A 24,961-nucleotide genomic window follows, 5' to 3' on the forward strand; every position below is an offset into this window, starting at 1 on the left:
GAGGTGAAGGTGAGGAGGAGGAGGAGGGATTTGGCACCTGCTTGAGCTCACAGCTGGAGTTGGGGTTCCGGCGTAGCACAGATCTGGAGCCCCCAGGGGCATAAGCAGAGTTTACCCAGGAGTGGGAGCGGTCAATGCCCTGCCATAAGCCACCAGACACACACACACATACACACACATAGTGTGGCAAGAGGCAAGGGCACAATGAGTAAAGGGAAGGTAATTACCATACAAGAGATTATTTGAAGGATAAAACTGGGAAGAAACAAAAGTAAGGGACGTGAAGAAAAGTGAAGCGTCAATCAACAAAGAAAGCAGGAGAGGGGAGAACAAAGGAAGGGCTGGAGGTACTGTATGAAACACACGGGACAGAGGCACAAAGCATAACTGCATTGTTGAGATAAGCAGCATCATTAACTGTTGGCACAGAGTTGTCAGTCAACCTGAGCTTCAATAAATCGGCTGTGAAGAGTCGAGACACTGTCATTACAACAAAATAACTGACTGATAGTGGATAAACAGAAATTGGGAATATGGCACAAGGGTAAACCATAAAAACATAGACACATTTTGTGCTGCTGTTTCTTTTTTATGTACTGGGGAGAGAAATGAGGTCTAACAAGATGGGGATTCATTAGACAAAATAAAATAAGAGACAAACAACAAATGCCTATGAGCACACACAAGGTGGAGCCAATACATTGGTGCATCATTTTAAGAACTCTAAAACTGAATATAAAGTATTTAACTGCTTTCATGACTTTCAAAATGACTTAAAGGCTTTTCCAGAACCTCCATGAACACTAACTACAGCAATAGTTGTATAGCTCTAATAAAAACACAAAGCACAACTCACCTTGCTCCCTATGATCCTCTGCACCTCTTCGTCAGGAGAAACTGGTGTGCTGGCCAGGTCCGGGTTGGAGTTGCTTATACTCTTGGAGCGGGACAGGTGCAGGCTGCTTGGGCGGGCTGTTGCTCTTGATAAAGTGGCGTACTGCATAGGCATCTCGTAGGACTGCGTGCCAGCTACTCATTGAGATGAACGAATAGAGATGTCACATGGGGGTTATTAGCAAGTCAGCAGCCATGTGCCCAATCAAATGACTGCCAGTGGTCCAGTGAAAGGCTGTCTTTCTGCTTCTCAGATACAGACTGTACAGTTCGGACTGGTGACTTACCTGTAGGGGGCAGTGCAGGTTCGGCGGTTGGCAGGCGGAAGCAGTAGTGGATGTAGGACGCCAGCAGGTTGTTGCGGCCGTGCTGGTCCTGGTTCCCCTCCAGGTTCTTATGGATCTGGTTGACCAATAATGCCATAGCTTCGAAGGCAGTCCGGCCCAGGTTCACTGTAAATAAATGAAGAGTGAGAGCAGCAAGAGGCAGAGCTCAACACTATGGCTGGAAAAAAATAAAGCATAATTGTAGACTATAATTTTAAATTGGCATGATTTATGATGATTTATGCTTCACTAATTAAAAACATTAAACATAAAACATAAACAGGTATTATACTGGCAGCATTGGGCTCATCTCTGATGGGGATGCAGCCACAAAAATAGTTTCTTCCCGTCTGCAGCTGGCCTCATCAACAAGGCCTGGGGCCCCCACTGACACTTACTCTTATCCCCTCTAATAGACATTACATGTTACATTAACGTACAGTCTCCACATCTGTCTCAATGTGTTACATTAACACATATCTTTTGGACTATTATCTCTGTACATTGCACATATTCCTTATCCTTCATACTGTTAATTTTTGCACATTACTTAGTCAATATTTTGCACATTAATGCACAAACTGTACAGCTTTCATTCTAAAAACAGATACATTGAAAGTACTTTTTATAATATTTTCATTGTCAAGTTTTCTGTTTTATATTTTTCAATCTTTATTTTCTCTTACTATGTTTATTGTTATGCACCAAAATACCAAAGCAAATTTTTGTATGTGAAAACCTACTTGGCAATAAACTCAATTCTGATTCTGACCTATCATATCTGATGTGTCTTGTGTGTTACTGAAGTTGGAAATAATAAATATTTGGATGTACAGTAAGATGCATAAAGTAAATTAAACAGTTTCATTGCCCAAATCATCAAGAACAGTAATTATTAATCATCATCACATTATCTACTCAAATGATCAGAGTTAGCATTTTTGCCTTGTTCCGAAAAGTGCACTTCAAATCTCCAGAAGTAGAATTGATGTAAAATAGCTGTGCTTCAGAACTCACTTACCAATTTGGCCCGCAATGACCGGTGGGTAAACGATGAGCTGAATGAGCTTGTTGAGCAGTTGGTGCAGGAACCTGATACAGGTATCCAGCAGAGCCCCTTTCAGTGCAGCTATGCTGGCCTTCAGCTCCCCCTCCATGTTTGCCTCGGTAATGATGACGTCCTTCAGGCGGAAGGGGAAGAAGTACTCCTCCAGAACATGCACTAGAGTGAAGAACTTATCCAGGTGGGGGTCCTAGAGTTAACAACAGAATGAATATTAAGTATCACTTGAGTTAGGTGAATTTTAATTTAGTAGCAATTTTGAAAAGCCAATAGACTTTGGAAACAAGATTGAGGGTCTCTCTGATTTTCTGAATGTAAAGTGTTCATTCATTACATGCATACACTGCTGATCTATCTTTCTATCTATCTATCTATACATACAGTGGTGTAAAAAAGTGTTTGCCCCCTTCCTGATTTCTTTTTTTTTTTGCATGTTTGTCACACTTAAATGTTTCAAATCAAACAAATTTAAATATTAGTCAAAGATAACACAAGTAAACACAAAATGCCGTTTTTAAATGAAGGTTATTATTATTAAGGGAAAACAAAATCCAAACCTACATGGCCCTGTGTGAAAAAGTGATTGCCCCCTAAACCTAATAACTGGTTGGACCACACTTAGCAGCAACAACTGCAATCAGGCGTTTGTGATAACTTGCAATGAGTCTTTTACAGCGCTGTGGAGGAATTTTGGCCCACTCATCTTTGCATAATTGTTGTAATTCAGCCACATTGGAGGGTTTTTGAGCATGAACTGTCTTTTTAAGGTCATGCCACAGCATCTCAATAGGATTCAGGTCAGGACTTTGACTAAGCCACTCCAAAGTCTTCATTTTGTTCTTCTTCAGCCATTCAGAGGTGCACTTGCTGGTGTGTTTTGGATCATTGTCCTGCTGCAGAACCCAAGTTCGCTTCAGCTTGAGGTCACGAACAGATGGCCGGACATTCTCCTTCAGGAGTTTTTGGTAGACAGCAGAATTCATGGTTCCATTGATCACAGCAAGTCTTCCAGGTCCTGAAGCAGCAAAACAGCCCCAGACCATCACACCACCACCACCATATTTTACTGTTGGTATGATGTTCTTTTGCTGAAATGCGGTGTTACTTTTACACCAGATGTAATGGGACACACACCTTCCAAAAAGTTCTTTTGTCTCATCAGTCCACAGAGTATTTTCCCAAAAGTCTTGGGTAGCATCAAGATGTTTTCTGGCAAAAATGAGATGTGCCTTAATGTTCTTTTTGCTCAGCAGTGGTTTTCATCTTGGAACACTGCCATGCAGGCCATTTTTGCCCAGTCTCTTTCTTATGGTGGAGTCATGAACACTGACCTTAACTGAGGCAAGTGAGGCCTGCAGTTCTTTGGATGTTGTTGTGGGGTCCTTTTGTGACCTCTTGGATGAGTCGTCGCTGCGCTCTTGGGGTAATTTTGGTCGGCCGGCCACTCCTGGGAAGGTTCACCACTGTTCCATGTTTTCGCCATTTGTGGACAATGGCTCTCACTGTGGTTCGCTGGAGTCCTAAAGCTTTAGAAATGGCTTTATAACCTTTTCCAGACTGATAGATCTCAATTACTTTCTTTCTCATTTGTTCCTGAATTTCTTTGGATCTCGGCATGATGTCTAGCTTTTGAAGATCTTTTGGTCTACTTCACTTCGTCAGGCAGGTCCTATTCTATTAGGACATTCTATTTCTTGATTGAGAACAGGTGTGGCAGTAATCAGGCCTGGGTGTGGCTAGAGAAATTGAACTCAGGTGTGATAAACCACAGTTAAGTTGTGTTTTAACAGGTGGGGCAATTACTATTTCACACAGGGCCATGTAGGTTTGGATTTTGTTTTCCCTTAATAATAACAACCTTCATTTAAAAACTGCATTTGTGTTTATTTGTGTTATCTTTGACTAACTATTTAAATTTGTTTGATGATCTGAAACATTTAAGTGTGACAAACAAAAATAACAAACAAAAATAAGAAATCAGGAAGGGGGCAAACACTTTTTCACACCACTGTGTATAATTATATATATATATCCTAAAACCTCTGGGTTTTAGGATTGTCAATAATATACTCCAGTTAGTTTTAAAACTATGGCCATTTACATTCACAATAGATGAAAACTATGGATGCTATTAGTAATAATTAATTACAACTAACCTAATTTCAATAGGGTTTTCAAAGGTAGGAGGAAAAAGGAAAGGCAGAAACTACAGTTCAAAAAGCATATTTGTGTACCTGAGTGTGAACCGAGGAGGCTGCAGTCACTTCAACATTGAACACTCCTTTGTGATTATCCACCCACTTCATGCCCGGGAGCTGAACCTGCCACAGAGTGACATCCAACTCATTTAACACTCAGTCACATCACAAAGTAGGTGATGGCAGGCAAACTGATATTCACACAATCTGTTTAAACACACTCACGTCAGGGGTGAGTACAGAATAGCTAGGCGGAGGCTTTTCCACTGAGACAGGCAAACTGAAGGAGCCGGTGCGTAATCGGCCATGCTGCATCAGAGGGATCCACTGCAGGCAGAAAGAGAGACATGCAATCCTTTACCGATGGCAAGACAACAGAAGGAGCTATCAAACAAGTAAGTGTGTGGGTGGAAATATTAACTGTGGGTCAGCTGAAGAAGTGTACTCACAGTGTAGCCTACAGGGGTCTCCAGAGGAGTGTTCTGTTTGGGCTGGCAGCTGATGTGATGGAAGGTGAACAGCAGATGGTGGTTGTCTGTCAGATTGGCAGGAATCTTCATCTTTATTTCCTCATAGAACTCAGGAGACCTTTTGAGCAAGAGTTAAACACAATGTTTAAGGACGACACTGTGAAAGAAGAAAAGTCGGACAGACTCCAGAGGAAGGTCAACAGCGAGGGTCAACAGGTGACTGAGCCTTACTTGTTATGATAGATGATAGGAGTGTACGCCTCTTTCATGAACTCAGCACAACTTGACTTCCCAAAGATGACCTGGTCAAATGGCAAAGTATAAATATAATTGTTCCTTGACCAACGGGAGAAACTCTTTTGACATAATCATCATAAATGCAGCCTTGTCAATCATTTAAAGAATTGCAATATGTGATATATTTTCAGGTCCATTTGCAAGCCTTGTTCTTTGCAAATGAACCACACTTTTACAGTGTTCATATCTGATTTGAGTTATAAAAGCTCTGAAAGCCAAAAAACTAAACCTTCAGACAGGTGTTAAGACATATAATATGCTTGAAATAATGGTTTGTGTGATGTGGTTTTCACACAAAAAACGTCATTCTTAAAAAATCTTAAAATTACATCTACTACTTCATTGTATGAATCTATGAATGTGGAAATATTGTCCATTTAAAATGTTTAACTACTGGACAGACAGCCTTCTAGTGTTAAACTCTGTACAGTGAAGGTCAAACATCCAAGAGAAGTAACAATAAACAAAAAACATTTTTGAGTGGAGGGGACTTTAAAGAACGTTAGAAATCATTGATATAATTCTTACCTAATAGGCAATATTAATAGGCATATTTTAACTTCTTATGTTATTTGCATAGATACAATTAAGACAGTTTACATGGGGCAATATTTAAATTGATTTCAACATTTTGAATATGTAGATAAACCTGTAGAGGTGACTGTGAAAAGAATGCAACACCTAAGCAGAGTATTTAACGGTGTTTTGGCAAAATTTTGTGTTTTGAATATACTAAGTATGTGGACAACAGAGGAGAAGTGGATTATGTTGGAGGACTGGTTTGAGAAGACACCTTTTCTGCCTTGACTTACCACCACAGCCCTGCTATCCATAAATGAGCTAACTACAAATGGTAGCCTTCCAAGCATACAGGGGGTGAGTGTTTGATACTCAAAGGGTAGATTTTGGGTGGAGTATCACTTTAGGCAAGTATTGCATAGTGTGCATCACCCATTTGATATTCAATAAACAAAACTAAATCAGAGTTATAACATGAAAGATTGGCTGTAGTTCACCAAATGTAACTAGACTTTCTTTCCCTCTGGGCAAAGAAAAATATGCCCCTTTGAAGAAGTTCATTATTACAAGAAGACTTCATATAGTATTTCACTGCCTCAAGCTGTTCTTTTTGACTGAAATTTCATTTTCCTGAGAACATCACTGTCAGGTCATTTGATTATCTTTGACTGTGACTCACCGGCAAAGCTTGACTGGGGTCCTCTGCTGCCATGAACTGAACCTTCACAGCAATGTTCCTCACTGAGCCCTGACGACTGCTGAAGTTCAGACTTTGTGGATAAACATAGAGCAAGTTCCTGAATGGAAAAATTATGCAAGGCAGAGAATGAGAAAGAGCGAAAGATGACTACAGAATTTAAAAAAAAGCAAAGCCATGAAGGAGTTAAAGGAACATTGTTTGTTGGTTAATTGTACTTAAATGACAATCACAATCATAATATACTAGTCGTAGAGAGGTGGTTTCACACAATTGTCAACAATAACACACATCACTCTGCATCAATCATTCCTGAAACCCACAAAAGCATATAATATTCAAAGAAAAAGATCAAAACTTTCATATGTACACAGAGTGTCATCCTGTACTGGATTTGAATGGTTAAAGTCACCTTAACTCCTATCCAAGGCAAATATTAGAGGTAACTGTTGTTCATATTTTGAAATAGCTGATTTTTTCCACTTGTCAAGAGGCAACGACGCACCACAAAATCACATATCTTTAAAATTACATTAAATAACATTTACTGAGCAGGTTGTGATACTGTTCATACATTTCCTGTGTCAAACACAAGAGTGCTACATACATTGTTATGTATGTCAGGTGTTTGTGACCTAAATGACAAAATTAGTAGCTCAGGGGTTAAACTTCGAGGCAAGTTCACTGAGGCTAAGGTCACAGAAAAGACCTGTGATCGAACCACAGCTGAGCTAATGTTTTACCATGGTATTGCATGTACACATCCAATATAAGGCACATCATTCTGATGATGCTAACTTCTGCACAGCTGTGATAGACAAATAGGTACTTTATAGCCTTCTTCCTCATTTGCGAGATTCTACATAAAACAAAATTTCTGCTTAACTAGCTGAATTGTTAGAAAGGAAATCACAAACCTTTGAACAACTGAGTGAAACAGACAACTAGACTACAGCAAGTTTGTAAGCGACTGGTATTATGAAGATGATCTGGGGCCTCTGCCTGCTTTGTTTGGCCGGGGGTTTAGGAGCAATCCATTCAGCTCCGGTCAGGAAGACCGGCAAGATGGAAGACAAGGCTGCGCCACAGGAAGAAGTGAACGTGCTCATGTTTGGTGTCATACAGTTCAGTGAATCCCTCAACTATGTTTATGAAACAACTAAGGCAAAGATAGGTAAAATCAGCCAGGCTTTGAAGAGCCATGAGGAGACTCTCCAAAAGCTGGGGAGGCAGACTGAGCAGGCTGCAGAGGTAGAGAAACAGATGAAAGAAGTGATACAGTTGCTACAGGTAAGAAAACACAGAAATATGTAAACAACGAATTCCCCATGTGCTGTTGAATGGTTGTGTTGTTACAAGAGAGATAACCACTGAGAATTACAATTAAACTGCAGATCTAAAATCCCCATCAGATAAAACTTCTGTGATTCTGAGCTTGAGAGAATAAACTGCTTAAGAGACATAACAAGCATCTCTTTGCTGATTTACAAAAATGTTAAAAAACACAACAATGCCTATACTATGTCTACATTAAGCCCTATGTAACTGTTCATGCTTGGGCACCTCACTCTTACTTTTGTTAGACCCATTATCACTATATGATTCTTTATTTTATTGTATGGATAAATCTAACTCTTTTATCTGAGTGAGAGTGACATTAGAAAGCTGCATGTTACACTGTCGGGGCAGGCAGCTGCCAGCTGCACTGGGATCATTGTTGGGGAAGAGGATGATATGGGCAGATGCTCTTTTGACAGGCCCAGATGGCCAAGCAACAGGCTCAGACCAAGATGACTAAAGACTGGCTGGCCAGCATGGAGAAGGAAGAGGTGGAGCTGAAAACAAAAGTGAAGAGGTTGGAGATGTATCTCAACAACTCTGTACCCACCAACATCAAACAGCTGCAGGTAAAGAGGAAAACCTCTCTATAGTTACAATTTACAGATAGAAGAAACAGCCCTTACTGAGTGTTGATTCAGCACCAGACGGCCAACAGTCACTTTTGATTAATGCAAAGGCACTAGGCAACTTTACATATTTAAATACCAGTCACTGACTTATTGACATACTGTACAGTAAATAAGTTACATTAACTATATTCCTGTTTTTAGGAGAGAGCAGAGGAGCACTCCAACATCTTGAAAGGTTTACAGCATTTGACCCAATTCCAAAAAGAGAATATTGAGACTCACAATGAGCAGCTTTCCAAACTGCAGAATATAGTAAGTCACTGGTTCAAAACATTTGATGAACATTTTAACTTTTGATGTTTCCATTTAAATAAATGTAACGTTATATTTCCTTCTTCCAGAGTGAAGCAATGACATAGTCATTTTAAGATTCATCACTGAGGTCTCCAAGTCCATCCAGATCTAAACTCTGTAATGTTGGTGCACTCCCTTCCAACCCTGCTATGTATGCTATATACTGTATCTACCGTATGGCCAGAAAATATTTTGTTAGTACTCCTGTGATTATGTCCTTGTTGTTTCAGCTCTCATCTATTTCTCATGTAACATTTTTTGTGTCTTTTGTTTGTCTTGACTTTGATGTACTTTGTAAACTTCATTTTTAAAAAAGAGCCATTCAAATTAAGTTAACTTATTAAAGATTTTGTTTCACCAAACAGTATCTTGTGCTATTCATAAGCACATGTAAAGAAAAAAATGCAAAGATAATAGCTTGTTTTTATTTATATATTTTACAAAATAATTATATCAATAAAATGTGTTTTAATTGGAAATTCAGAACATTCTGTCCTCTTTGTTTAAAACTACAGACTAAAGTTAAGGTAGCAGAAAATCAGTATCCAATATGCAATGAAGGGGTGAATTTTGTTTTTCTATATGTCACCTTACAGGTATGTGTGTGTGTGTGTGTGTGTGTGTGTGTGTGTTTGTGATAGGTGAAAACTCACCTGTAGGTGGTGTGCGGTGTGTATACGTAGCGAGCAGGGAACTCCAGCACCTCTTTGGTTGGGCGAACACGCAGGTCTGGGTAAGGCTTCACATGAAGCAGCTCTGGTGACAGACAGTAATGAGGCGAGTCTGGAGCTGGAGAGATGTCAATCTTCAACTGGGCTGAGGGACAAAATAAGTCATGAATACACAACAAGACAGAAAAACTGTCAATCACAATCATCCATAAACCTTTATAAATGAATTCAGACAATTTCATACAAAGTATCTTGACTATGTGGGCATATCACGTTTACCTGTGACAGGCCTCAGTCGTCGCAGAACAGAGGACGGTCTGCGCATATCTGCCAGAAACTTGTAGAGGTCCTCATCACTCAGTCTGTCCCCCTCCTTCATGTACACAAACAGAAAAGCAGAGTTTGTATTGGGATTACAAAAAATATCATTATAATATAGTTATATACAGATATAGTTATAGATATCCATCCTTGATTCATACATTGTTAATGATATAGGAGGCCTTTTGCAAAGTTTAATTTTTGTTCCCAGGTTAATGGCCAAAGTAGTTTTAATGCATCTTAATTTTTGTCATTTCCTCTGTCTCTTTAGTGACATGTGGTGTAAGTCAAAACTCAAATCTAAACTAATATTTGTTATGAAATTATTAGTACTAGTTGGTTCCTCCCTTTTTGTTGTTACAGTAACAACACTCAGCTTTATCAGTAAAATGATTAGTCATTTGGCCACATTACATCACACATCAGTCAGAATAACTGTAACATTAACTACTAAATGAGTCATAAGCATTACCACTAGACAGAGTCTGACCTGTTTGAAGAAGTTGGTGACGGTCAATGTTGCTGGACGGAAAGTGGCAAAGTTACACATGTCATCCCCAACACTCATCCGCTCAAACCCCTTTTTCTTTCTCTCATTCCATGTTCCATGACCTTTTCGCTCTGGCAGGAAGAAAAATCATATAATATTAGAGAGCTATGTGCATGAATGTTACTTATGCAATACTTTTGTCACTGCAAATAGTTGAATGCTCTGTGTACGTGCATGTGTGACACTGTATAAAATTGAGGATGTGTTTGAAGTCAGCAGTACCAGAGTCAGAGTCAGGGTCCGACCGATCCAGACCTCCCACACTGCTGACGATGTTGAGAAGGTGAATGGCTGTCCAGGCAAAAGGCATGCGAAAACGGCCAAGACGGCTACATGACTGCTCCGCCTGCAGACGCAGCTTCTCCAGCTTCTCCTTGTGCTGAAGCGGGAAGAAGAGTAGATAAGATAAGATATGAAGAAATCAAAAGACAAAGAAAGGCTTTTTGCAGAGGCCAACAGAGTTGACCTGCCAAAGAGGATGGTAAATATTGCAGCTACCCAGACTGAATTGAGTAATGCTTGTGACTAGACAGTAAAAGGGTCCCACATGCATGCTGGCTGTCGGCCCTGAGCATTGCAACAGTTTAAAAACACATTTTTGGCTCCATTACCTTAGAGGAATCTGATTCTTTCATGACCATATAGGGTTCACAGCATTCTCCAATATCTCCTTGTTGAAGGACTTTCTCAAGCTGAAATACATGCAGACTATTGTTAACACATTAAAGCAATTTTTTTTATTGCATACTAATATTTGAACTTGATTTACATTTTGTATTCAAATTTAATACATTTAAGTTTAAGTAGCATTTAAAATGCCAAATAAAAGTGAAAGGGAACTTCTGTATTAGCCAAGAAATCATTATTTTACACTATTAAAATTAAGTAAGATTCTTCTGTGTAACAGTGGGTTCTCTCAGTACCTTAATGACCAAGAAGATATCGGCGGAAGGGTATGTGATGGAGAAAATGGCAGAACGGGCCAGTGTAGAAATAGCTGTGTGAGGTGTGTGGGGTTTAAGCAGCCCTTTCATCTGATCAGAGTTCAGGTCGAAGTAGAAATTCTCAGAGATCTGTTGGAGGGAAGATTGAGATAAGCGGGAAACAGCAGAGGGAGGGGAAGGAAAGATGATAATGGAAATGCATGTCAAAGGATTTTAATTCAGTTTTGACTTAATGATCTCAACTGCAAGACCACTTAGACCTTTTTGAGACAAGGGAAATTGAATTAGTTAAGCATGAGCTCAGCATTACGTAAGTGGTTTCAGTGAAAGTCATTGGAAGAATACTCAATGTACCGAAACAAGAGATCTACTGGAACAAAAAAATACCTTTTTCTTTTCCTTGACATCATACAGGGCAAGAGTTCCAAATATTGGCTCAATTTCTATTTCAAACCTGAAAAACACACAAAATATAGCTGTTAAATATGGAGAGCATCACAGGTATTTTTAATAATGAATCAAAGCATGAAGACATAAATGTCATTTATATACCAAATGTTACCCACTTCAGAGACAGACACTTGACCATGATCCTCTGGCCACAATGTTCCTTGGGGACTTCGATGACAGAGCATCTCTCTACTGCTTCATCCTGCCACAGACAACAAAGCCATGTACAACACACACACACACACACACACACACACACACACACACACACACACACACACACAAGCGTAACATTTACACAGATGTTATGGCAACGTAGCGGCAAACAAAGTCACAGTGTGTGCACAGATATAAAGAAAGAAGGACGGAGCGAGAAAAGTAGAACACAGAAGAAAGAAAAGCAAACAGTTCTCTAGAAGTGGCTGGATTTGCAGACATTATGGGCATTCACTTTATGGGAACATTCAGTAATGTTATTCTGAACAAATGGCAACTACATTTACCAACATTTCCAACCGAGTGTTCTGCTGGTTGCAGTTTTAAGTAGTGATTAGGTTGCAACCAATCTGTGTGGCCTTCGTTGTAAACTCTGTAAACTTACTTTGTTCAGCTTAGAGGTGGAAATCACGAATCACTTTGTTCAGTTCCGTTCTAAGATTTGTAGTCACTGACTATGTAGTTGGATGACTTTTTTCCCTAAGCTAAGAGCTCACATCAATGTTCAAATGCACTTAAGTATGTACGTCGGTAATTGAATTGTTCAGTGCTGTTGCTAGTCAAGCTGTCACGTTCACTTCAATACAAAACTAGACTATACAAGCACTGCACATAAGGATAATAGCTCAGCCTATTAATCACAACACAGTTATCACATTATGATTGTTTCTTTGGCTCTCGCTGTCTTTTAATAAACAAGGATGTAACATTCTCTGTATCACAGCTGAGCTGACAACGGTGCTCTCAGTCACCAGTGACGGGAGCTCCACTGCTACAAGCTACTGATTTGGTTAGTGACAGTAGTGATTCAGTATAGTCAGTTCCCTTTGTAGATTTTTTGATAAAGATCCGTTCATACGTGTACTATGCACCTCTAGTTCAGCCATGCTGAAAACACACTGCTGCAAACGCAAACTACTAAGTTGTTCTTTAATTGGTTTAAAACAAATCATTGTTTATATATATATATATATATATATATATATATATAACAAATCATTGTTATATATATATATATATATATATATATATATATATATATATATATATATAACAAATCATTGTTTATATATATATATATATATATATATATATATATATATATATATATATATATATATATATAACAAATCATTGTTATATATATATATATATATATATATATATATAACAAATCATTGTTATATATATATATATATATATATATATATATATATATATATATATATATATATATATATGATAAAGTCACTATTTTTTTACTTTAATATCAGCTGTTCCGCAAGAGGCAGACACAGGATGGTTTAATACGAACCTCATCAGGAGGAGGATACATGCCCAGCAGGTCACTGTGGCGCCCCTGCAGGCGTGCCTCAGTATTGCGGTGATCCATGTCCTCTGCAGCTGTATGTTCCAGTACAGAGGGCAGGAGAGCGTCTGGGGAGGAGTTCTTCAGGTCAAAGATACTGGAGGCCCAGCTGCCCCGTGGAGTCTCATCAAGGCTGACTGAACGCCGGTTTGCGTCATCCTGAAGCACACAAGAGTGAGACGGAGAGGTGAGATCATTTCTTTTAAATGCTGACTGCAGATGTTTGAGAAAGAAAGGAGATCCCATTACCTTATTACTGTTACCCATTTAATATGATTCATATGTAGACTGGATAATAGACAAGGTATATCCATTTATCCATTAATCATTCTCCATATGATCAACTCGCTAATGAGACACAAGCTGCATTGGCTGGCTATTCTCTCCATGTCTTTGTCCAGGTTATTATATGATGGGAGTTTCAGGAGCGTGATAAAGCTTTTACTCCTGGCAACACTGTATATACAGTAGATCAATGAAATTTGTTTAAATGAACCTAAAATGACTGAAAGGTCACTGTCCTTTGAACATCACCATCACTTACCTGGTCGTCCTGGCGCTCAGCAGCAGCAGACTCATCCAATTCAAAGGTCTGTTTGACCAGCCCTCGCTGCCTCTCCCTCTGTCGCTCAGAGTTGTGAGGGGTGTATGTGGTGCTGTAGCGCTGATATCTGTAAGAAAAAAGAAAAACGTTGTCCCAGTAATAATGTAACTGTCAACCAAGTGAACAGGGAAAAGTGGTGCACATTATTAAATAGTAGATGAAACATGTACTATAGGTTAATTCAACTGGTACCACAACTAACACGACTTACTTTCTTTGAATGACGAGCCAGTCGTCTGTGTAGACTGCCAAGGCATCTCTCACTCTGGCATCCAGTGAACTACATTGAAAAACACATGAATAATTGAGGTGTGTTTGTTCAGTGTATCAGAGACAAAGGTTTTGTTCCTATCTGTAGAGTTGTTTGTCCTCTGTTACAGTAACATTATAGTATGTGGGTTGTGTTGGCCATTAGCAGTTGGACTCACTCTTCCTCCTCAGGCAGTGGGGGTTCCAGAGTAATGCACTCTTTGTCCAAGTGGAGGAGCTCCAGGTCATCCTGGGGGAACTCCATTAGCTGTCTGAGGGGGCCGGGCTCCACCCCAGGAGCGTGACTGCTCACATACTCCTCATAGTCCACTGGCTCAACCACCTCCGTCAGGGGCAACTGTCAATCAACATTAGACTATTATGTACAAGATAATCAGCAGGATCAGAGTGACTTTCAAGGTGCAGTAGAGTAGGATAGATCTACTACGGGATATTTGAAATTTATATATGATACAAAACAAAATTTATATATGAAAATAAAACAGAAAGGTAGTCATGTAAAAACAATATTCATCTTTATATTTAGTAGCCTTGTGAATATGCATCACAGAAATTGATTTAAAAATTGAATATAAAAGGTTATGGGTACTTCTCACTAAACCCACAGTGTCTTCCTGCACATTGTACATGTTCACAAGATACTAAAGGATAAGATTAATGTTATATTTGAATTGGCGTGTTCAGGTGATAACATTTCGTTTTCAGTTCTCAGTTTTTCTCGATGCACTTACCTTTCTAGTTTCGAGTTTACATAAATTATAGTTTAATACAATGTTTCAGCAATATTAACCTAAAACCTGTTTTCTCTCGTCTCTTTTATTCTTATGGAGCTCCTCTAGACTGACCGAACAGTCTATTTTACAACCTATGTCTGCTTTCTCAGGGGTTTCTGGTTCACAGCAATGTCCATAGAGTATTTGTAAATTTCTGCTGGACTAATTAACATCTCTACGGTATAACAGACATTTTCCAAAACATGTTATATAACTACCCCTATCTATTTTGGACGTGCATCCATGCAGAAACCTTGCCTGGATCAAACAACACAGGTGAGCGAGAGCAGGTATATTGTGTTTCAAAACCACCTCCCTTCACGCCTGCTGTCAACACTAATTAAAACTACACTCATGTGTATTTCTTGCATCTAAACTTAAACCTTATTCACAATGTTACACCCATCAACTTCTGACCTCGCTAATTGGAGCTTTAAACCTGTTGGCTTGAAACTCCGGCATGTTAAACACAGGGTGACTCACAGGGTGGTGTGCGCCTCCTCGTTTCTTGGTCAGCTGAGGAGAGCCGTAGTCTCTGGACACTTGTTTTCTGACCTCTGCAGCTACAGTCCTGAGCAAGAGAGAGATATAAAAGATTTGTCAGCGAGTCAAACAGAGAACAAAAGCACAACTTTACAGACATGAAAACTAGCTGTAAAAATCCTGTTAATGGTCAAGATGTGTGGTGTTCAAGCTACATAAAATGTAAAGTAATTGATTTGGGTAGATGCATAAATCTCATTATCATGCCAATGTTTGCATACTCCACTTAAGTAAAGATCCCAGAACTAAAACCACTGCCAAAGAAACTAGGCCTAATTGAATGATCTTACAATATCAGAGAAATCTGCATTAACAAACAAAACACAGTGATGTTCATTTCATTTTTTTTCTGATTCTGTTAAAACTCTGTAAGGGAAATTCCAAGTCCTTCTGCATTTGCATGGCTCACCCTCTAAGTTTCAGAGACATATCCTATACAACCTGCAAAGCCCTCTTCCTATCACAGGGTTTTTAGCTTCTGGTACTAGTAGTGATGCTGAAGGCCAGCAGCTGTTCTGAAAAGAGACTCAAGCGGATCTCACAGAGAGGTGGCTGGCTCCAGGGAGCAGGCACAGAGCCAGAGCTCTGTCCCTGGCCTTTATGGACTAACGGCAAATGGGAGGCTTAAAGAGAGACAAAGCAGGAAAAAAACCAATCCTCTCACAGAGACAGCAAGCAGCTGCTCCTCTAGAACCACAAAACGTCTGTTTCTCTCATATACACAGCTGCAAACCATGGTCCTCATGATCACATAGCTATGGTTCATGCCTTCATTTCAACAATACACATGGACTGTAAGGCAGAGAATAAGACCTATAACCTCTACTCCCATCTTCAAGTAGTAGCTAGACGTTTTAACTTCCTGCTGATGACATAGCCTTCTTGGAAATCAGCCTTTTTAGCGTGTTTAAATTTTATGAGCGTTATATCCTCAAAAGATGTGGAAACCATTTCTGCAGCTCTGTACACCTCAATTTAAAAGAGGAAAAAGGAAAGCTATCGACTGCAAGGGCAATAGCCAGAACACCCCTTCCCACCCTTTCCTGCATCCGGCACGAAACAATGGTCTGGGTCCCACTAAGGAGGACATACAGGACTTGGGGAATGCAGTGGGAGACTGTTCATGAAGCCAATATCTCTACAGGATATGTTATTGACGATCAACAGGCATATAAACAAAGTGACTAGCTACTAGAAGTGCAATACACTAATCAAAACAAGTCCACCTTGTGATGGAGCCTGGTCCAAAGTTTATAATAACCACAGTGTGCAGACATGATTTCAGCAAGGTTTTCACTGGGGTGAGAAAATATTCACTTGCAGGCCAATGATAAGAATCTGTCAACCTGTTTTTTCACAGGCTTCTGGAGAAGCTATCTGGTATTGCTAGGCTAAGCTGTTTCTTGATTAACTAGACAACAAAATTAACTGTTATTTGGTGTAAAGCATAAGAAAAGTACAGCCCTGGACAAAATCAAGATTTGTAAGAGTCCCATTTGTAATAAGATCTATTGCAGCAAACAGGGAGGCACTTGGCTGCAAATACTTCCACACACACCAATGTTGTTAAAGCATGTTATTCAAAGAGCCGGTTGACAGATACGACATGCCTTTACGATTTCTCCTGAAATCTGATCAATATTTATGTAGTAAAATAAGACTTACTAGATTTCCAGTCCATGCAGTACTATACCTTGCTATGAAGAGGGGAAACCAGTTTACAACATGTGGAAACAGGTTGCTATAATAATGCTGCGAGGCGTTCACACGAAGAACAAAACATCTTGATGAATGTCACTTGGTACCATTATTTTATATGTGTAAAGCATTTCCCTCGGTGTTACTACGTTTTGAGTTCATCTCAGTCATTATTAGATTAGCCCTCGGCTTGTTATCCTTCAGTAGCTCAATCATTGTTGATGACGATGCTAGGATAACGTATATAAAATAAAATTTGAAACTCTTCAAAGTGTCAGAGACCATTCATGAGAGCGCAAACTGCTTCAATAAACATTTGTTTCATTCCAGGAAGGTACAGTTGTGTTAATACCGACCGATTTATGGTCAGTAATACCTTACAAATCCTAGCATACTGGCTATATGTGCCGTCTGACCAGCAGGTCACTCTCACGACGGACTGCGAGCGGCACAACTATAATTAGCTGTTAAACAATAACTTCTGCTCCTGTCTCACCGGTTGATTTTATGAGCAAACGCCCTCCTTTCGCTCGCTGTAGATGTCATTTCTTGTCCCCATGTAAAGAAGCTCTTCAGAGTCTAACTGAAACTACTCTCCTGCTCCTGTGCTTTGGCTATGTCCCGTCTTGTGTGGGGATGCGGACTCTCAGACCGCTTCCTCCTCCACGCTGGGAGTGGACATGGATCCCTCCTTGTTCCTCCTAGCGGCTGGGAGCTGAACCGTGGAGCGCGAGTGTCAAGTCAGCCATGGTACATGTACTACATCCGGTGAAACTTCAAAATAAAAGCAGATTTGTTTGTATTACAAATTCTCTATTAAGTTACACGCAATAAGACAACGCTAGTTTTGTAGCCTCTATTTCGTATTTTGTTTTTATAGAGATGTAGCTATTTCAAAAGAGCGTCTTGATGCATTTCAATGTCACAGCGCCGTGGAAGTCATTACTTTACTTCCGGTGTTACTATTATTCCCCACTAATTTGACCAGCTTGTACTAGGTGGCTAGATCCACCATCTGTTCACGCAGAAATCTCACCTGACCGGTTTAGAGTGACCTGGTAATGGCGCATATCCATATCCTCACTTTAGGGTTTCACTGGTTTCATTTCTGTATAAAATTTAGGAAGCAGGCCAAATAAATTTCAAGCCCGACGTTACTCTCACAATGTCCTGCTTTAGATACGATTTCTTTACTTCGACAACATGACTTTGACACTCATAAAACCAAACGGCATGAAGTGTTCTATTTGAGTGGAGCACGATTTGATATTTCACGTTTCCTCGTTACTTCAGTTCACAAAGACGGTCCTATTGTTGATGTCAAGTTTAATCTCTCTAGAACAAAACATGCACAATAGCAAAATCTAGAGGACTACTTGCACTACTACATCATGTCTCTACAAGATAACAGAGCGTGTTGTATCGAGACTATACCAGCAGGCGGGGCTGTTCACCATGTTTGGAAAAGAATGAAAGCCTTGCCCCATCAGTGATTGTTTAAAGATTCAGTCCTCAAATTTGACCTCTACGTGGAAATGAGAAATAGCTGCAGCTTTGTTTTCTGGTCTACTGCCTAACAGTGACTGAGAGTCAGATTAGTGAGTCAGCTAATAAAAAATTATGCACAGTTCTAAAACAAGTAGCCGTCTGAAGATGCTATGGATTCTTCAAGGTGGGTGAAACAAATATGTAAAACTGTATATTTGACAGGGCCCTTGCTCTGTCTGAGCAAATGAGGGATTACTTCTTAGTGACTCTTTCCACTAATGGAGGGCTTGTCAGTTTATTGTAATGGCAGGTCTACATCTCCCTCCTCCTGGCCTGCAATCACTCCATACCCCCATGCCTACTATGAAGAATTAATATAGCAATGCTGGCTGCTGCAGCCCTCCCCCCCACTGCTCACTCCTTCTACCCCACAGTCGTCCCTATTCAGCACCCTGGAGAGCTGCTGCAGGTACTTGGGCTGTCCTATGTGAGATGGCTGATGAATGGCATGAATTGTATAGGAGAGATGTGAAAAATGGAGAGACGGGAGACGGAGGTAAAATTAACCTTGCGTGACAGAGGCTTGGCTGTAGCTGAGCAAGGACAGACTTCTCGGGTATATATGTTTATGCATGGAGCAGCAGTCAGAGCAGCATAAGAGCTCACAGTAGGCATGAGTCTGGCCCATAGACACTGCTAATGAAAATAAATGAAGCTCACGCTCTCCACCTCTCCCCTATACAGGCACACTTCCATCACAATGCTAAAACTCATCTTTCTTTCTCTGCTACTCTAAGGTTCAAATTCTAATTTATTGTGCAATGGTGCTTTCCATAATTGATTTGTTTATTACTAAAATATATTACTGTTCTTCACCTGGTATTCATATAAAGAATAGAATAAATATGTTTCTAAATATTTAATTAATTTTGTTGATATATTGTGTGTTTGTGTGACATTGCAGCATCCTTGTATACTTGGAAAACCCACCTACTATAAGTGGGCTGAACCCATGCCCGCTTTATCCTTCTGTCTGCACCTTCCCTGCCTGCTTCCTTGCCTTTCTGTTCATCGAAGGCTTTCAATTCCTGGATCGGCACTATTGTTTGAGCGCCCAGCCCCCACGGCAGCGAGAGCCCCCACCTCCACCACCATCACTGCTGTGTTACCAAAGAACAAAAGAGAGAGTGTCAGACACCACCCACTAGATCTCTTTCACACCAGAGCCCCCACCTCAGTTCCAGATGGGGTTGCCTTTTTTCAGGGTTTCTCTCAACCCCAAGAGTCCTCCAAAATGGAGGCCCCCCTCCCCCCGGAGCCCACTACTCAGCTGCCCGTCATCCACCTGCTCCACCGCCACGTGCCCGTAGCCAGGGCACGTCCCCTCTCTATCCCAACCCACCAGGGACTCCTATTAAAATCATTAACCACTTTTTTACTGGGGTCTGCTTCCACGACATTACTCTGCCAACAATAAAAACTTTAACAACATTAACTCCTAAAAAAATAAGGACAAACCTTCAATCTATCTTCTATATAAAAAGGAAAAACAATTACCAACAATGGAAAAAAAATACACATGCACTAACTGTTAAAAACATAAATGGCTTTGGTTTTTTATGTGATATCATAAATTCATAAACGTAAAAAAAGATAAATGACGGCACGTCACTCTAGATCTTCCTACTGCAGCTGCTGTTAAAGTAGGATGCAGGACTGAAAATTGTAATCAATAATGCTAATTCTCAGCTCCATCCTGTGGTGGTGTCCTATACAAGGGGCAGGCAGATGCTCATTTGTTTGTTTCTCTCAAAGCATCAACATGTAACATTTTCAAGAGAATTTCTGCTTCAACCTCCACCCATGTCTTAACCTTTCCCCTCCAGGGACAGAGAGTGAGGTGTAGCAACAGGACACATCTGCTACAAGACAGCTGTTAAGTCTCCTAACGTTGATAATACAGTCAGGGTTGGGGGGCTGGGGGAGCTAAAGGTAATCATTGATCAATCACATAAAATCTGCTTAATTGCTACAAAACACACAAACCTACAACCCTCTTGGTATTCCCCCCTCCTCTGTGTACTGAGCTAATCAGACAGAAGGGAAAAAATGCTGCAGTTCTATGCTTATTCACTAATAAACTGTAAAGAATCAATTGAATGTATCTTGGACAGCAACACATAAGGCTTAGCTACCAGTATAGGCAGCCACACTTTCTCCTTTGCCTACATTACATGCATGGATGCATGCTATGCTGTCACTCACTAACCACGATTTATGGAAATATTCCCTTCCATCTCCACTCAGTGCAGTGCACAGAGCACACTGCTATTACTACATGTTTGAATATATGCATATATATGTATATAATATGTTTATGAGTTCTTTACAGCACTTGCTTTTGACTTTCTACAGGTTCTATGCTACAGGAAACGACTAAACCCCCATCACCATTACCACCACCCGCATCCCACCACCATCCTCCAGTCCCTAAGGGTTCAAACACCCAAATCAATTGAAAGAAAGAAGAGTGCACTGTGGTCCTCCCCCTACATCTGTCAGGGAGGAAAAGCAGGAGGGGCCGCACTCATGGGCGGTACAGGGGAACAATATCACTCCATCTGTCACAAACCGTTTCATCTCTGATGGGATGAAATATAGTTTACAAATACATCTACCTCTATATCATCTATGTGTATTAGCTTTATGGAGCCCAAGCCTCTACCAATTCCCAGAACCATACACAATGGCTTTTGTCTAATATTACCTTCCTCCCACAAGCCATCACTCTCCAACCACCTTGCAAATTATGCTTTTAAGCCAAACAGCATGTTAAAAGAAATTATTCCACTTTACACGGTGAACCAGTTAATGAAAATGAAAGACTACCAAGTAATGAAATTTGCATGTAAAAAGTTCCAGAATGAATGTGTACCTGAAAGCTTAATGAAAGAGAAAGCACATATTGTATTTGGAGGAAATATTGAAAAAAAGTAAGATGCAATCTCCTAATAACCAGAGAGCTCTTTCATATTCAAATGGTGCTGCTGCTGTGTTTAGAGGATGGGTGTGGCCGGTTGATTCTTCTTGCCTCCTGAGCTGTCGCGGCTTTGTGACGTCCACGATCCCATTTGCTCTATCAAATTATGCTATCGGACTGGTCACTGTTCAGTGCCGAGGACAAAATGACAACCCCGATAATACCTATCAAAGTCCACAGTGCTGCACACTGATCTCTGACAAAACAAGGTAGCTCAGTGATCCGGTAAGCTGCAAGAGCAGCACAAAATGGCCTGACTGTTTACTGGAGGGAAGAATGAAAAACAAAAACCCATATCCCCGAGAGCCATCATGCATCTCTCTCAGCAGCAGGTAGAGCTGCAATCTCAGTCATTCATATTTAATTCCACAAGAGTTTCCGGTCAGACTAATGTGCTATTGATTTCAAGTCTCCTATTACTGAAACGAGGAGGGGGAGATTGCTGGACTACAGGGAGTGAGAGCAAGAGATTGAATGAGGAGAGGAGGTAGGATGACGATGGAGGGGGAGAAAATAGAGTACAACTGCTAAGCCAGTGAGTTTTACTAGGAGATATATATCATATTCCATTTGGACAGCCCGTGTTATCTGTCTAGTAAGTGTCAAGTAAATACAGAACAAATTCTACATGAAAGCACAATGAGAACACAAGTTGAGGCAGAAAATGTGTTGTTCATTAAAAGTCATGTACACATTTCATGAAGCTAAAAACAGCTCAGCTTAACATAAACAGGTGTATTTGCACCACTTCTATTCATTTTGTGTGTCACTTGTGTGTTTTTCTCATGTCAGACAGAGAAAGAGTAGCAGCAAAAGGAGCAAGAGAAAAACAAAGAGAATGTCTAAGAGCTTTGTGTATTTAAGGTCTCTCCCTAGATACCAACTCAGACAGGACAAAATGAAAGATTAATAACCACGGCTTTATATCTAAAAAGGTTTTGAGTAAAACATGGTCTCTGTAAAGGAGGTTAGTCCCGCTTCACCCAACCTCAAAGCCACATGGACGTTGATACACACACCCATGAACATACAAAGGTGGCACAGATATTGTTATGATTAACACATATTAATATATTAAGAATGCACATAAACATTGCCTGAAAAGGTTAAACATATCTCATACTGCACTGAATGCATACAAACAAAAGACAGATAACTGTTCACAGAGAATTAAACGGGCACATGGAAAGCAGAATATAATCCATAAATAAAAAGATGACAAGAGTATCTACTTCAGAGACTTCCTCCCACCAGCATGTCTACTCTAATAATAGCCCAGAGACAACACATCCAGACAGACAGAGGGAGAGAAAGATATAGAGAGAAAGAGAGGAGAGAGACAGAGAGAAAGTGCAAGAGTGAACCCATGAGGGGGCCTACAAGAAATTTACCAAATAATACATAAAGGGTTGAATTAGGCTAGTTGCCATTATCAACAAATGTCGTTTTAAAAAGAGGCTAATTTAATTTTGGATCCTTTCCTGTAAGCAATAACTGCTTCACTGCGCTGCTGCCACAAAACCCTGAATTGCTAAGAGCCGGGCCTAGTGGAGAGACCACTGAATTAACCAGACCTGCGGCTGAATCATCCTACCCATCCCCCAGATACACTGTCATAGTGTCACTCTCTCATTCTCCCTCTCTCTCCCCCCCCCCCTCTCACACACACACACAAACACACACACACAAGGCCACTACCTTACCGCAGGGCAATGGCAACAGGCATTCATTTTGACGTAATACTACGAGAGATGAGACTATAGAGATGAGAAACAGAAAAGGCAAGGCTAAGGAATTCATACCTAAAGGGTTTTTGCAATTTACAAAATTAAGTATCATCATATATTTACTATTCGAGTTCAAATATATAATACATTTGTAATTCACATACTACTGGCATATTCTTACTGTTCTGGTTGTGCTGTAGAGACAAAATTGTATAATTAAAATTAAAGATGCTCAAACATGTGCATGTTGCTGCTCCTTTTATTGTATTTTCTATGATAATTGCATAGTTTGCAGTGCGTAGTATGTTTCCTCTGTGGGCTGTTGAACTTCAAAATCAGTGAACTAATTTTGCAAATGCTTAGAGTTCATCCCTCTGGCACCAAGGAGCATTCCATGATATGCCAAGAGAAAAGGACCACTGCAACAAGACTCCTAATCACCACTAGTGGAGGAACCATTAACAATAAGAAAATAATCAGTAGAATAACAAAAAGCCTTTTAAGCAAAACCAATGCTTGATCCTTTGATTCAGTAATGTACAATAGGCGCTTCAAATGCCCTCTTACCCAAAGGGAGGATTCAGCTGCCATGCTACTAACCAGGGCTCTAATGAGGGGCCACAATTAAGCCCATTTATTCACATTAAGTGTGAACTGTAAGTGGGGCTGCAGTCAGTTGACGGACCTGGGTGCCTTTGTGTTACAAGAGCCGCTTTTATTCAGCAAACAAAGACGGAAAAAACACAAGCACCTAATGACCGAATCTCGCTGTCTCTTCTCAGACGTTCACACACACACAAACACATGTGTGCATGCACACATAGACATACACTCTTCCTCCCTCTCTAACAAACTGACTCAAAGGCTCCAACACATCGAGGCTGAGTTGAGTCACTGCTTGACAGAACGGTGGGGGCGGGGTTAAGACAGACTGACAGTGGGGCTCCATCTCTATCCTCTTATTAACGCTTAACGAGTGCTTTCCTCATGCAATATTCATCTCCACTAATATCATCCAAGCTCTGAGCCGAGCTTGCTACTTATGTAAGGCAATTATGTAAAATATCAGACAGGGCCTATGTTCAAAATCTGACTGGAAGAGAGCTGTAGGACAATGACAGAAAGAAAGAGGGGGTATACAAGAGTAACTGGGAAGGAGGGACTGGAAGGTGGGAGAAACAATAAGAGACATAAAGTTCTAGGAAATTAGTTACTTGTGTGTCCTGTACTATATCTTCTGAGTATACACTGACATCCATCCACAGATGCATCAAAGGCAAGTGGTCAGTGTCAATAATGCAAACAATTACCTCCCTCACACCATCACTACTTACAGCCAGAGATGTCTGAGGACTCCTCAAGGTCAGGCGGGGAGAGCATAGCAGAGAAAGGGATTGTTGTTGCAGGAGGGCTCACATCAGCAGCAAAGCACACACAGGAGACATTAATTTCTATACAAAGCACAACTTCCCTTTACCATCTCACTTCCTCACATGAACAGCAACACTAGACTCATACACAAATAAACAAACATGCAGTGATTTACGCACACTCGCACGCATACCCACC

The 24,961-nt window shown here is 40.3% G+C and overlaps 2 protein-coding genes across 3 annotated transcripts in view; one reads left to right on the forward strand and one right to left on the reverse strand.

Annotated features, from left to right (window-relative positions):
- Positions 1 to 17,839, reverse strand: part of LOC122868551 (dedicator of cytokinesis protein 7-like) — a 28,572-nt gene extending 10,733 nt beyond the window's left edge. The window contains exons 1-23 of one of the 2 annotated variants that reach the window (XM_044180602.1): positions 17,634 to 17,839; positions 15,380 to 15,467; positions 14,282 to 14,460; positions 14,065 to 14,133; positions 13,794 to 13,920; positions 13,196 to 13,408; positions 11,781 to 11,866; positions 11,602 to 11,668; positions 11,194 to 11,343; positions 10,882 to 10,962; positions 10,493 to 10,649; positions 10,211 to 10,341; positions 9,679 to 9,772; positions 9,382 to 9,544; positions 6,447 to 6,564; positions 5,183 to 5,253; positions 4,931 to 5,069; positions 4,707 to 4,808; positions 4,518 to 4,604; positions 2,242 to 2,473; positions 1,182 to 1,346; positions 857 to 1,029; positions 38 to 139 (exon numbers count right to left, since the gene is read on the reverse strand). In XM_044180602.1, coding sequence (XP_044036537.1) covers positions 38 to 139; positions 857 to 1,029; positions 1,182 to 1,346; positions 2,242 to 2,473; positions 4,518 to 4,604; positions 4,707 to 4,808; positions 4,931 to 5,069; positions 5,183 to 5,253; positions 6,447 to 6,564; positions 9,382 to 9,544; positions 9,679 to 9,772; positions 10,211 to 10,341; positions 10,493 to 10,649; positions 10,882 to 10,962; positions 11,194 to 11,343; positions 11,602 to 11,668; positions 11,781 to 11,866; positions 13,196 to 13,408; positions 13,794 to 13,920; positions 14,065 to 14,133; positions 14,282 to 14,460; positions 15,380 to 15,467; positions 17,634 to 17,683 — 2,844 coding nt within the window. In that variant the 5' untranslated portion in view covers positions 17,684 to 17,839. The remainder of the gene's footprint in view (positions 1 to 37; positions 140 to 856; positions 1,030 to 1,181; positions 1,347 to 2,241; positions 2,474 to 4,517; positions 4,605 to 4,706; positions 4,809 to 4,930; positions 5,070 to 5,182; positions 5,254 to 6,446; positions 6,565 to 9,381; positions 9,545 to 9,678; positions 9,773 to 10,210; positions 10,342 to 10,492; positions 10,650 to 10,881; positions 10,963 to 11,193; positions 11,344 to 11,601; positions 11,669 to 11,780; positions 11,867 to 13,195; positions 13,409 to 13,793; positions 13,921 to 14,064; positions 14,134 to 14,281; positions 14,461 to 15,379; positions 15,468 to 17,633) is intronic. The other variant, XM_044180603.1, reaches the window with a different exon arrangement.
- On the forward strand, positions 6,604 to 9,238 carry angptl8 (angiopoietin like 8). The gene is made up of 4 exons (XM_044180605.1): positions 6,604 to 7,754; positions 8,222 to 8,371; positions 8,576 to 8,686; positions 8,776 to 9,238. The coding sequence occupies exons 1-4, from the start codon at positions 7,443 to 7,445 to the stop codon at positions 8,791 to 8,793; spliced, it is 591 nt and encodes a 196-aa protein (XP_044036540.1). The 5' UTR covers positions 6,604 to 7,442; the 3' UTR covers positions 8,794 to 9,238.
- Positions 17,840 to 24,961: the final 7,122 nt, after the last annotated feature.

This window comes from Siniperca chuatsi, linkage group LG21 (assembly GCF_020085105.1).
Source record: "Siniperca chuatsi isolate FFG_IHB_CAS linkage group LG21, ASM2008510v1, whole genome shotgun sequence".
In the NCBI taxonomy this organism is placed as follows: domain Eukaryota; kingdom Metazoa; phylum Chordata; class Actinopteri; order Centrarchiformes; family Sinipercidae; genus Siniperca; species Siniperca chuatsi.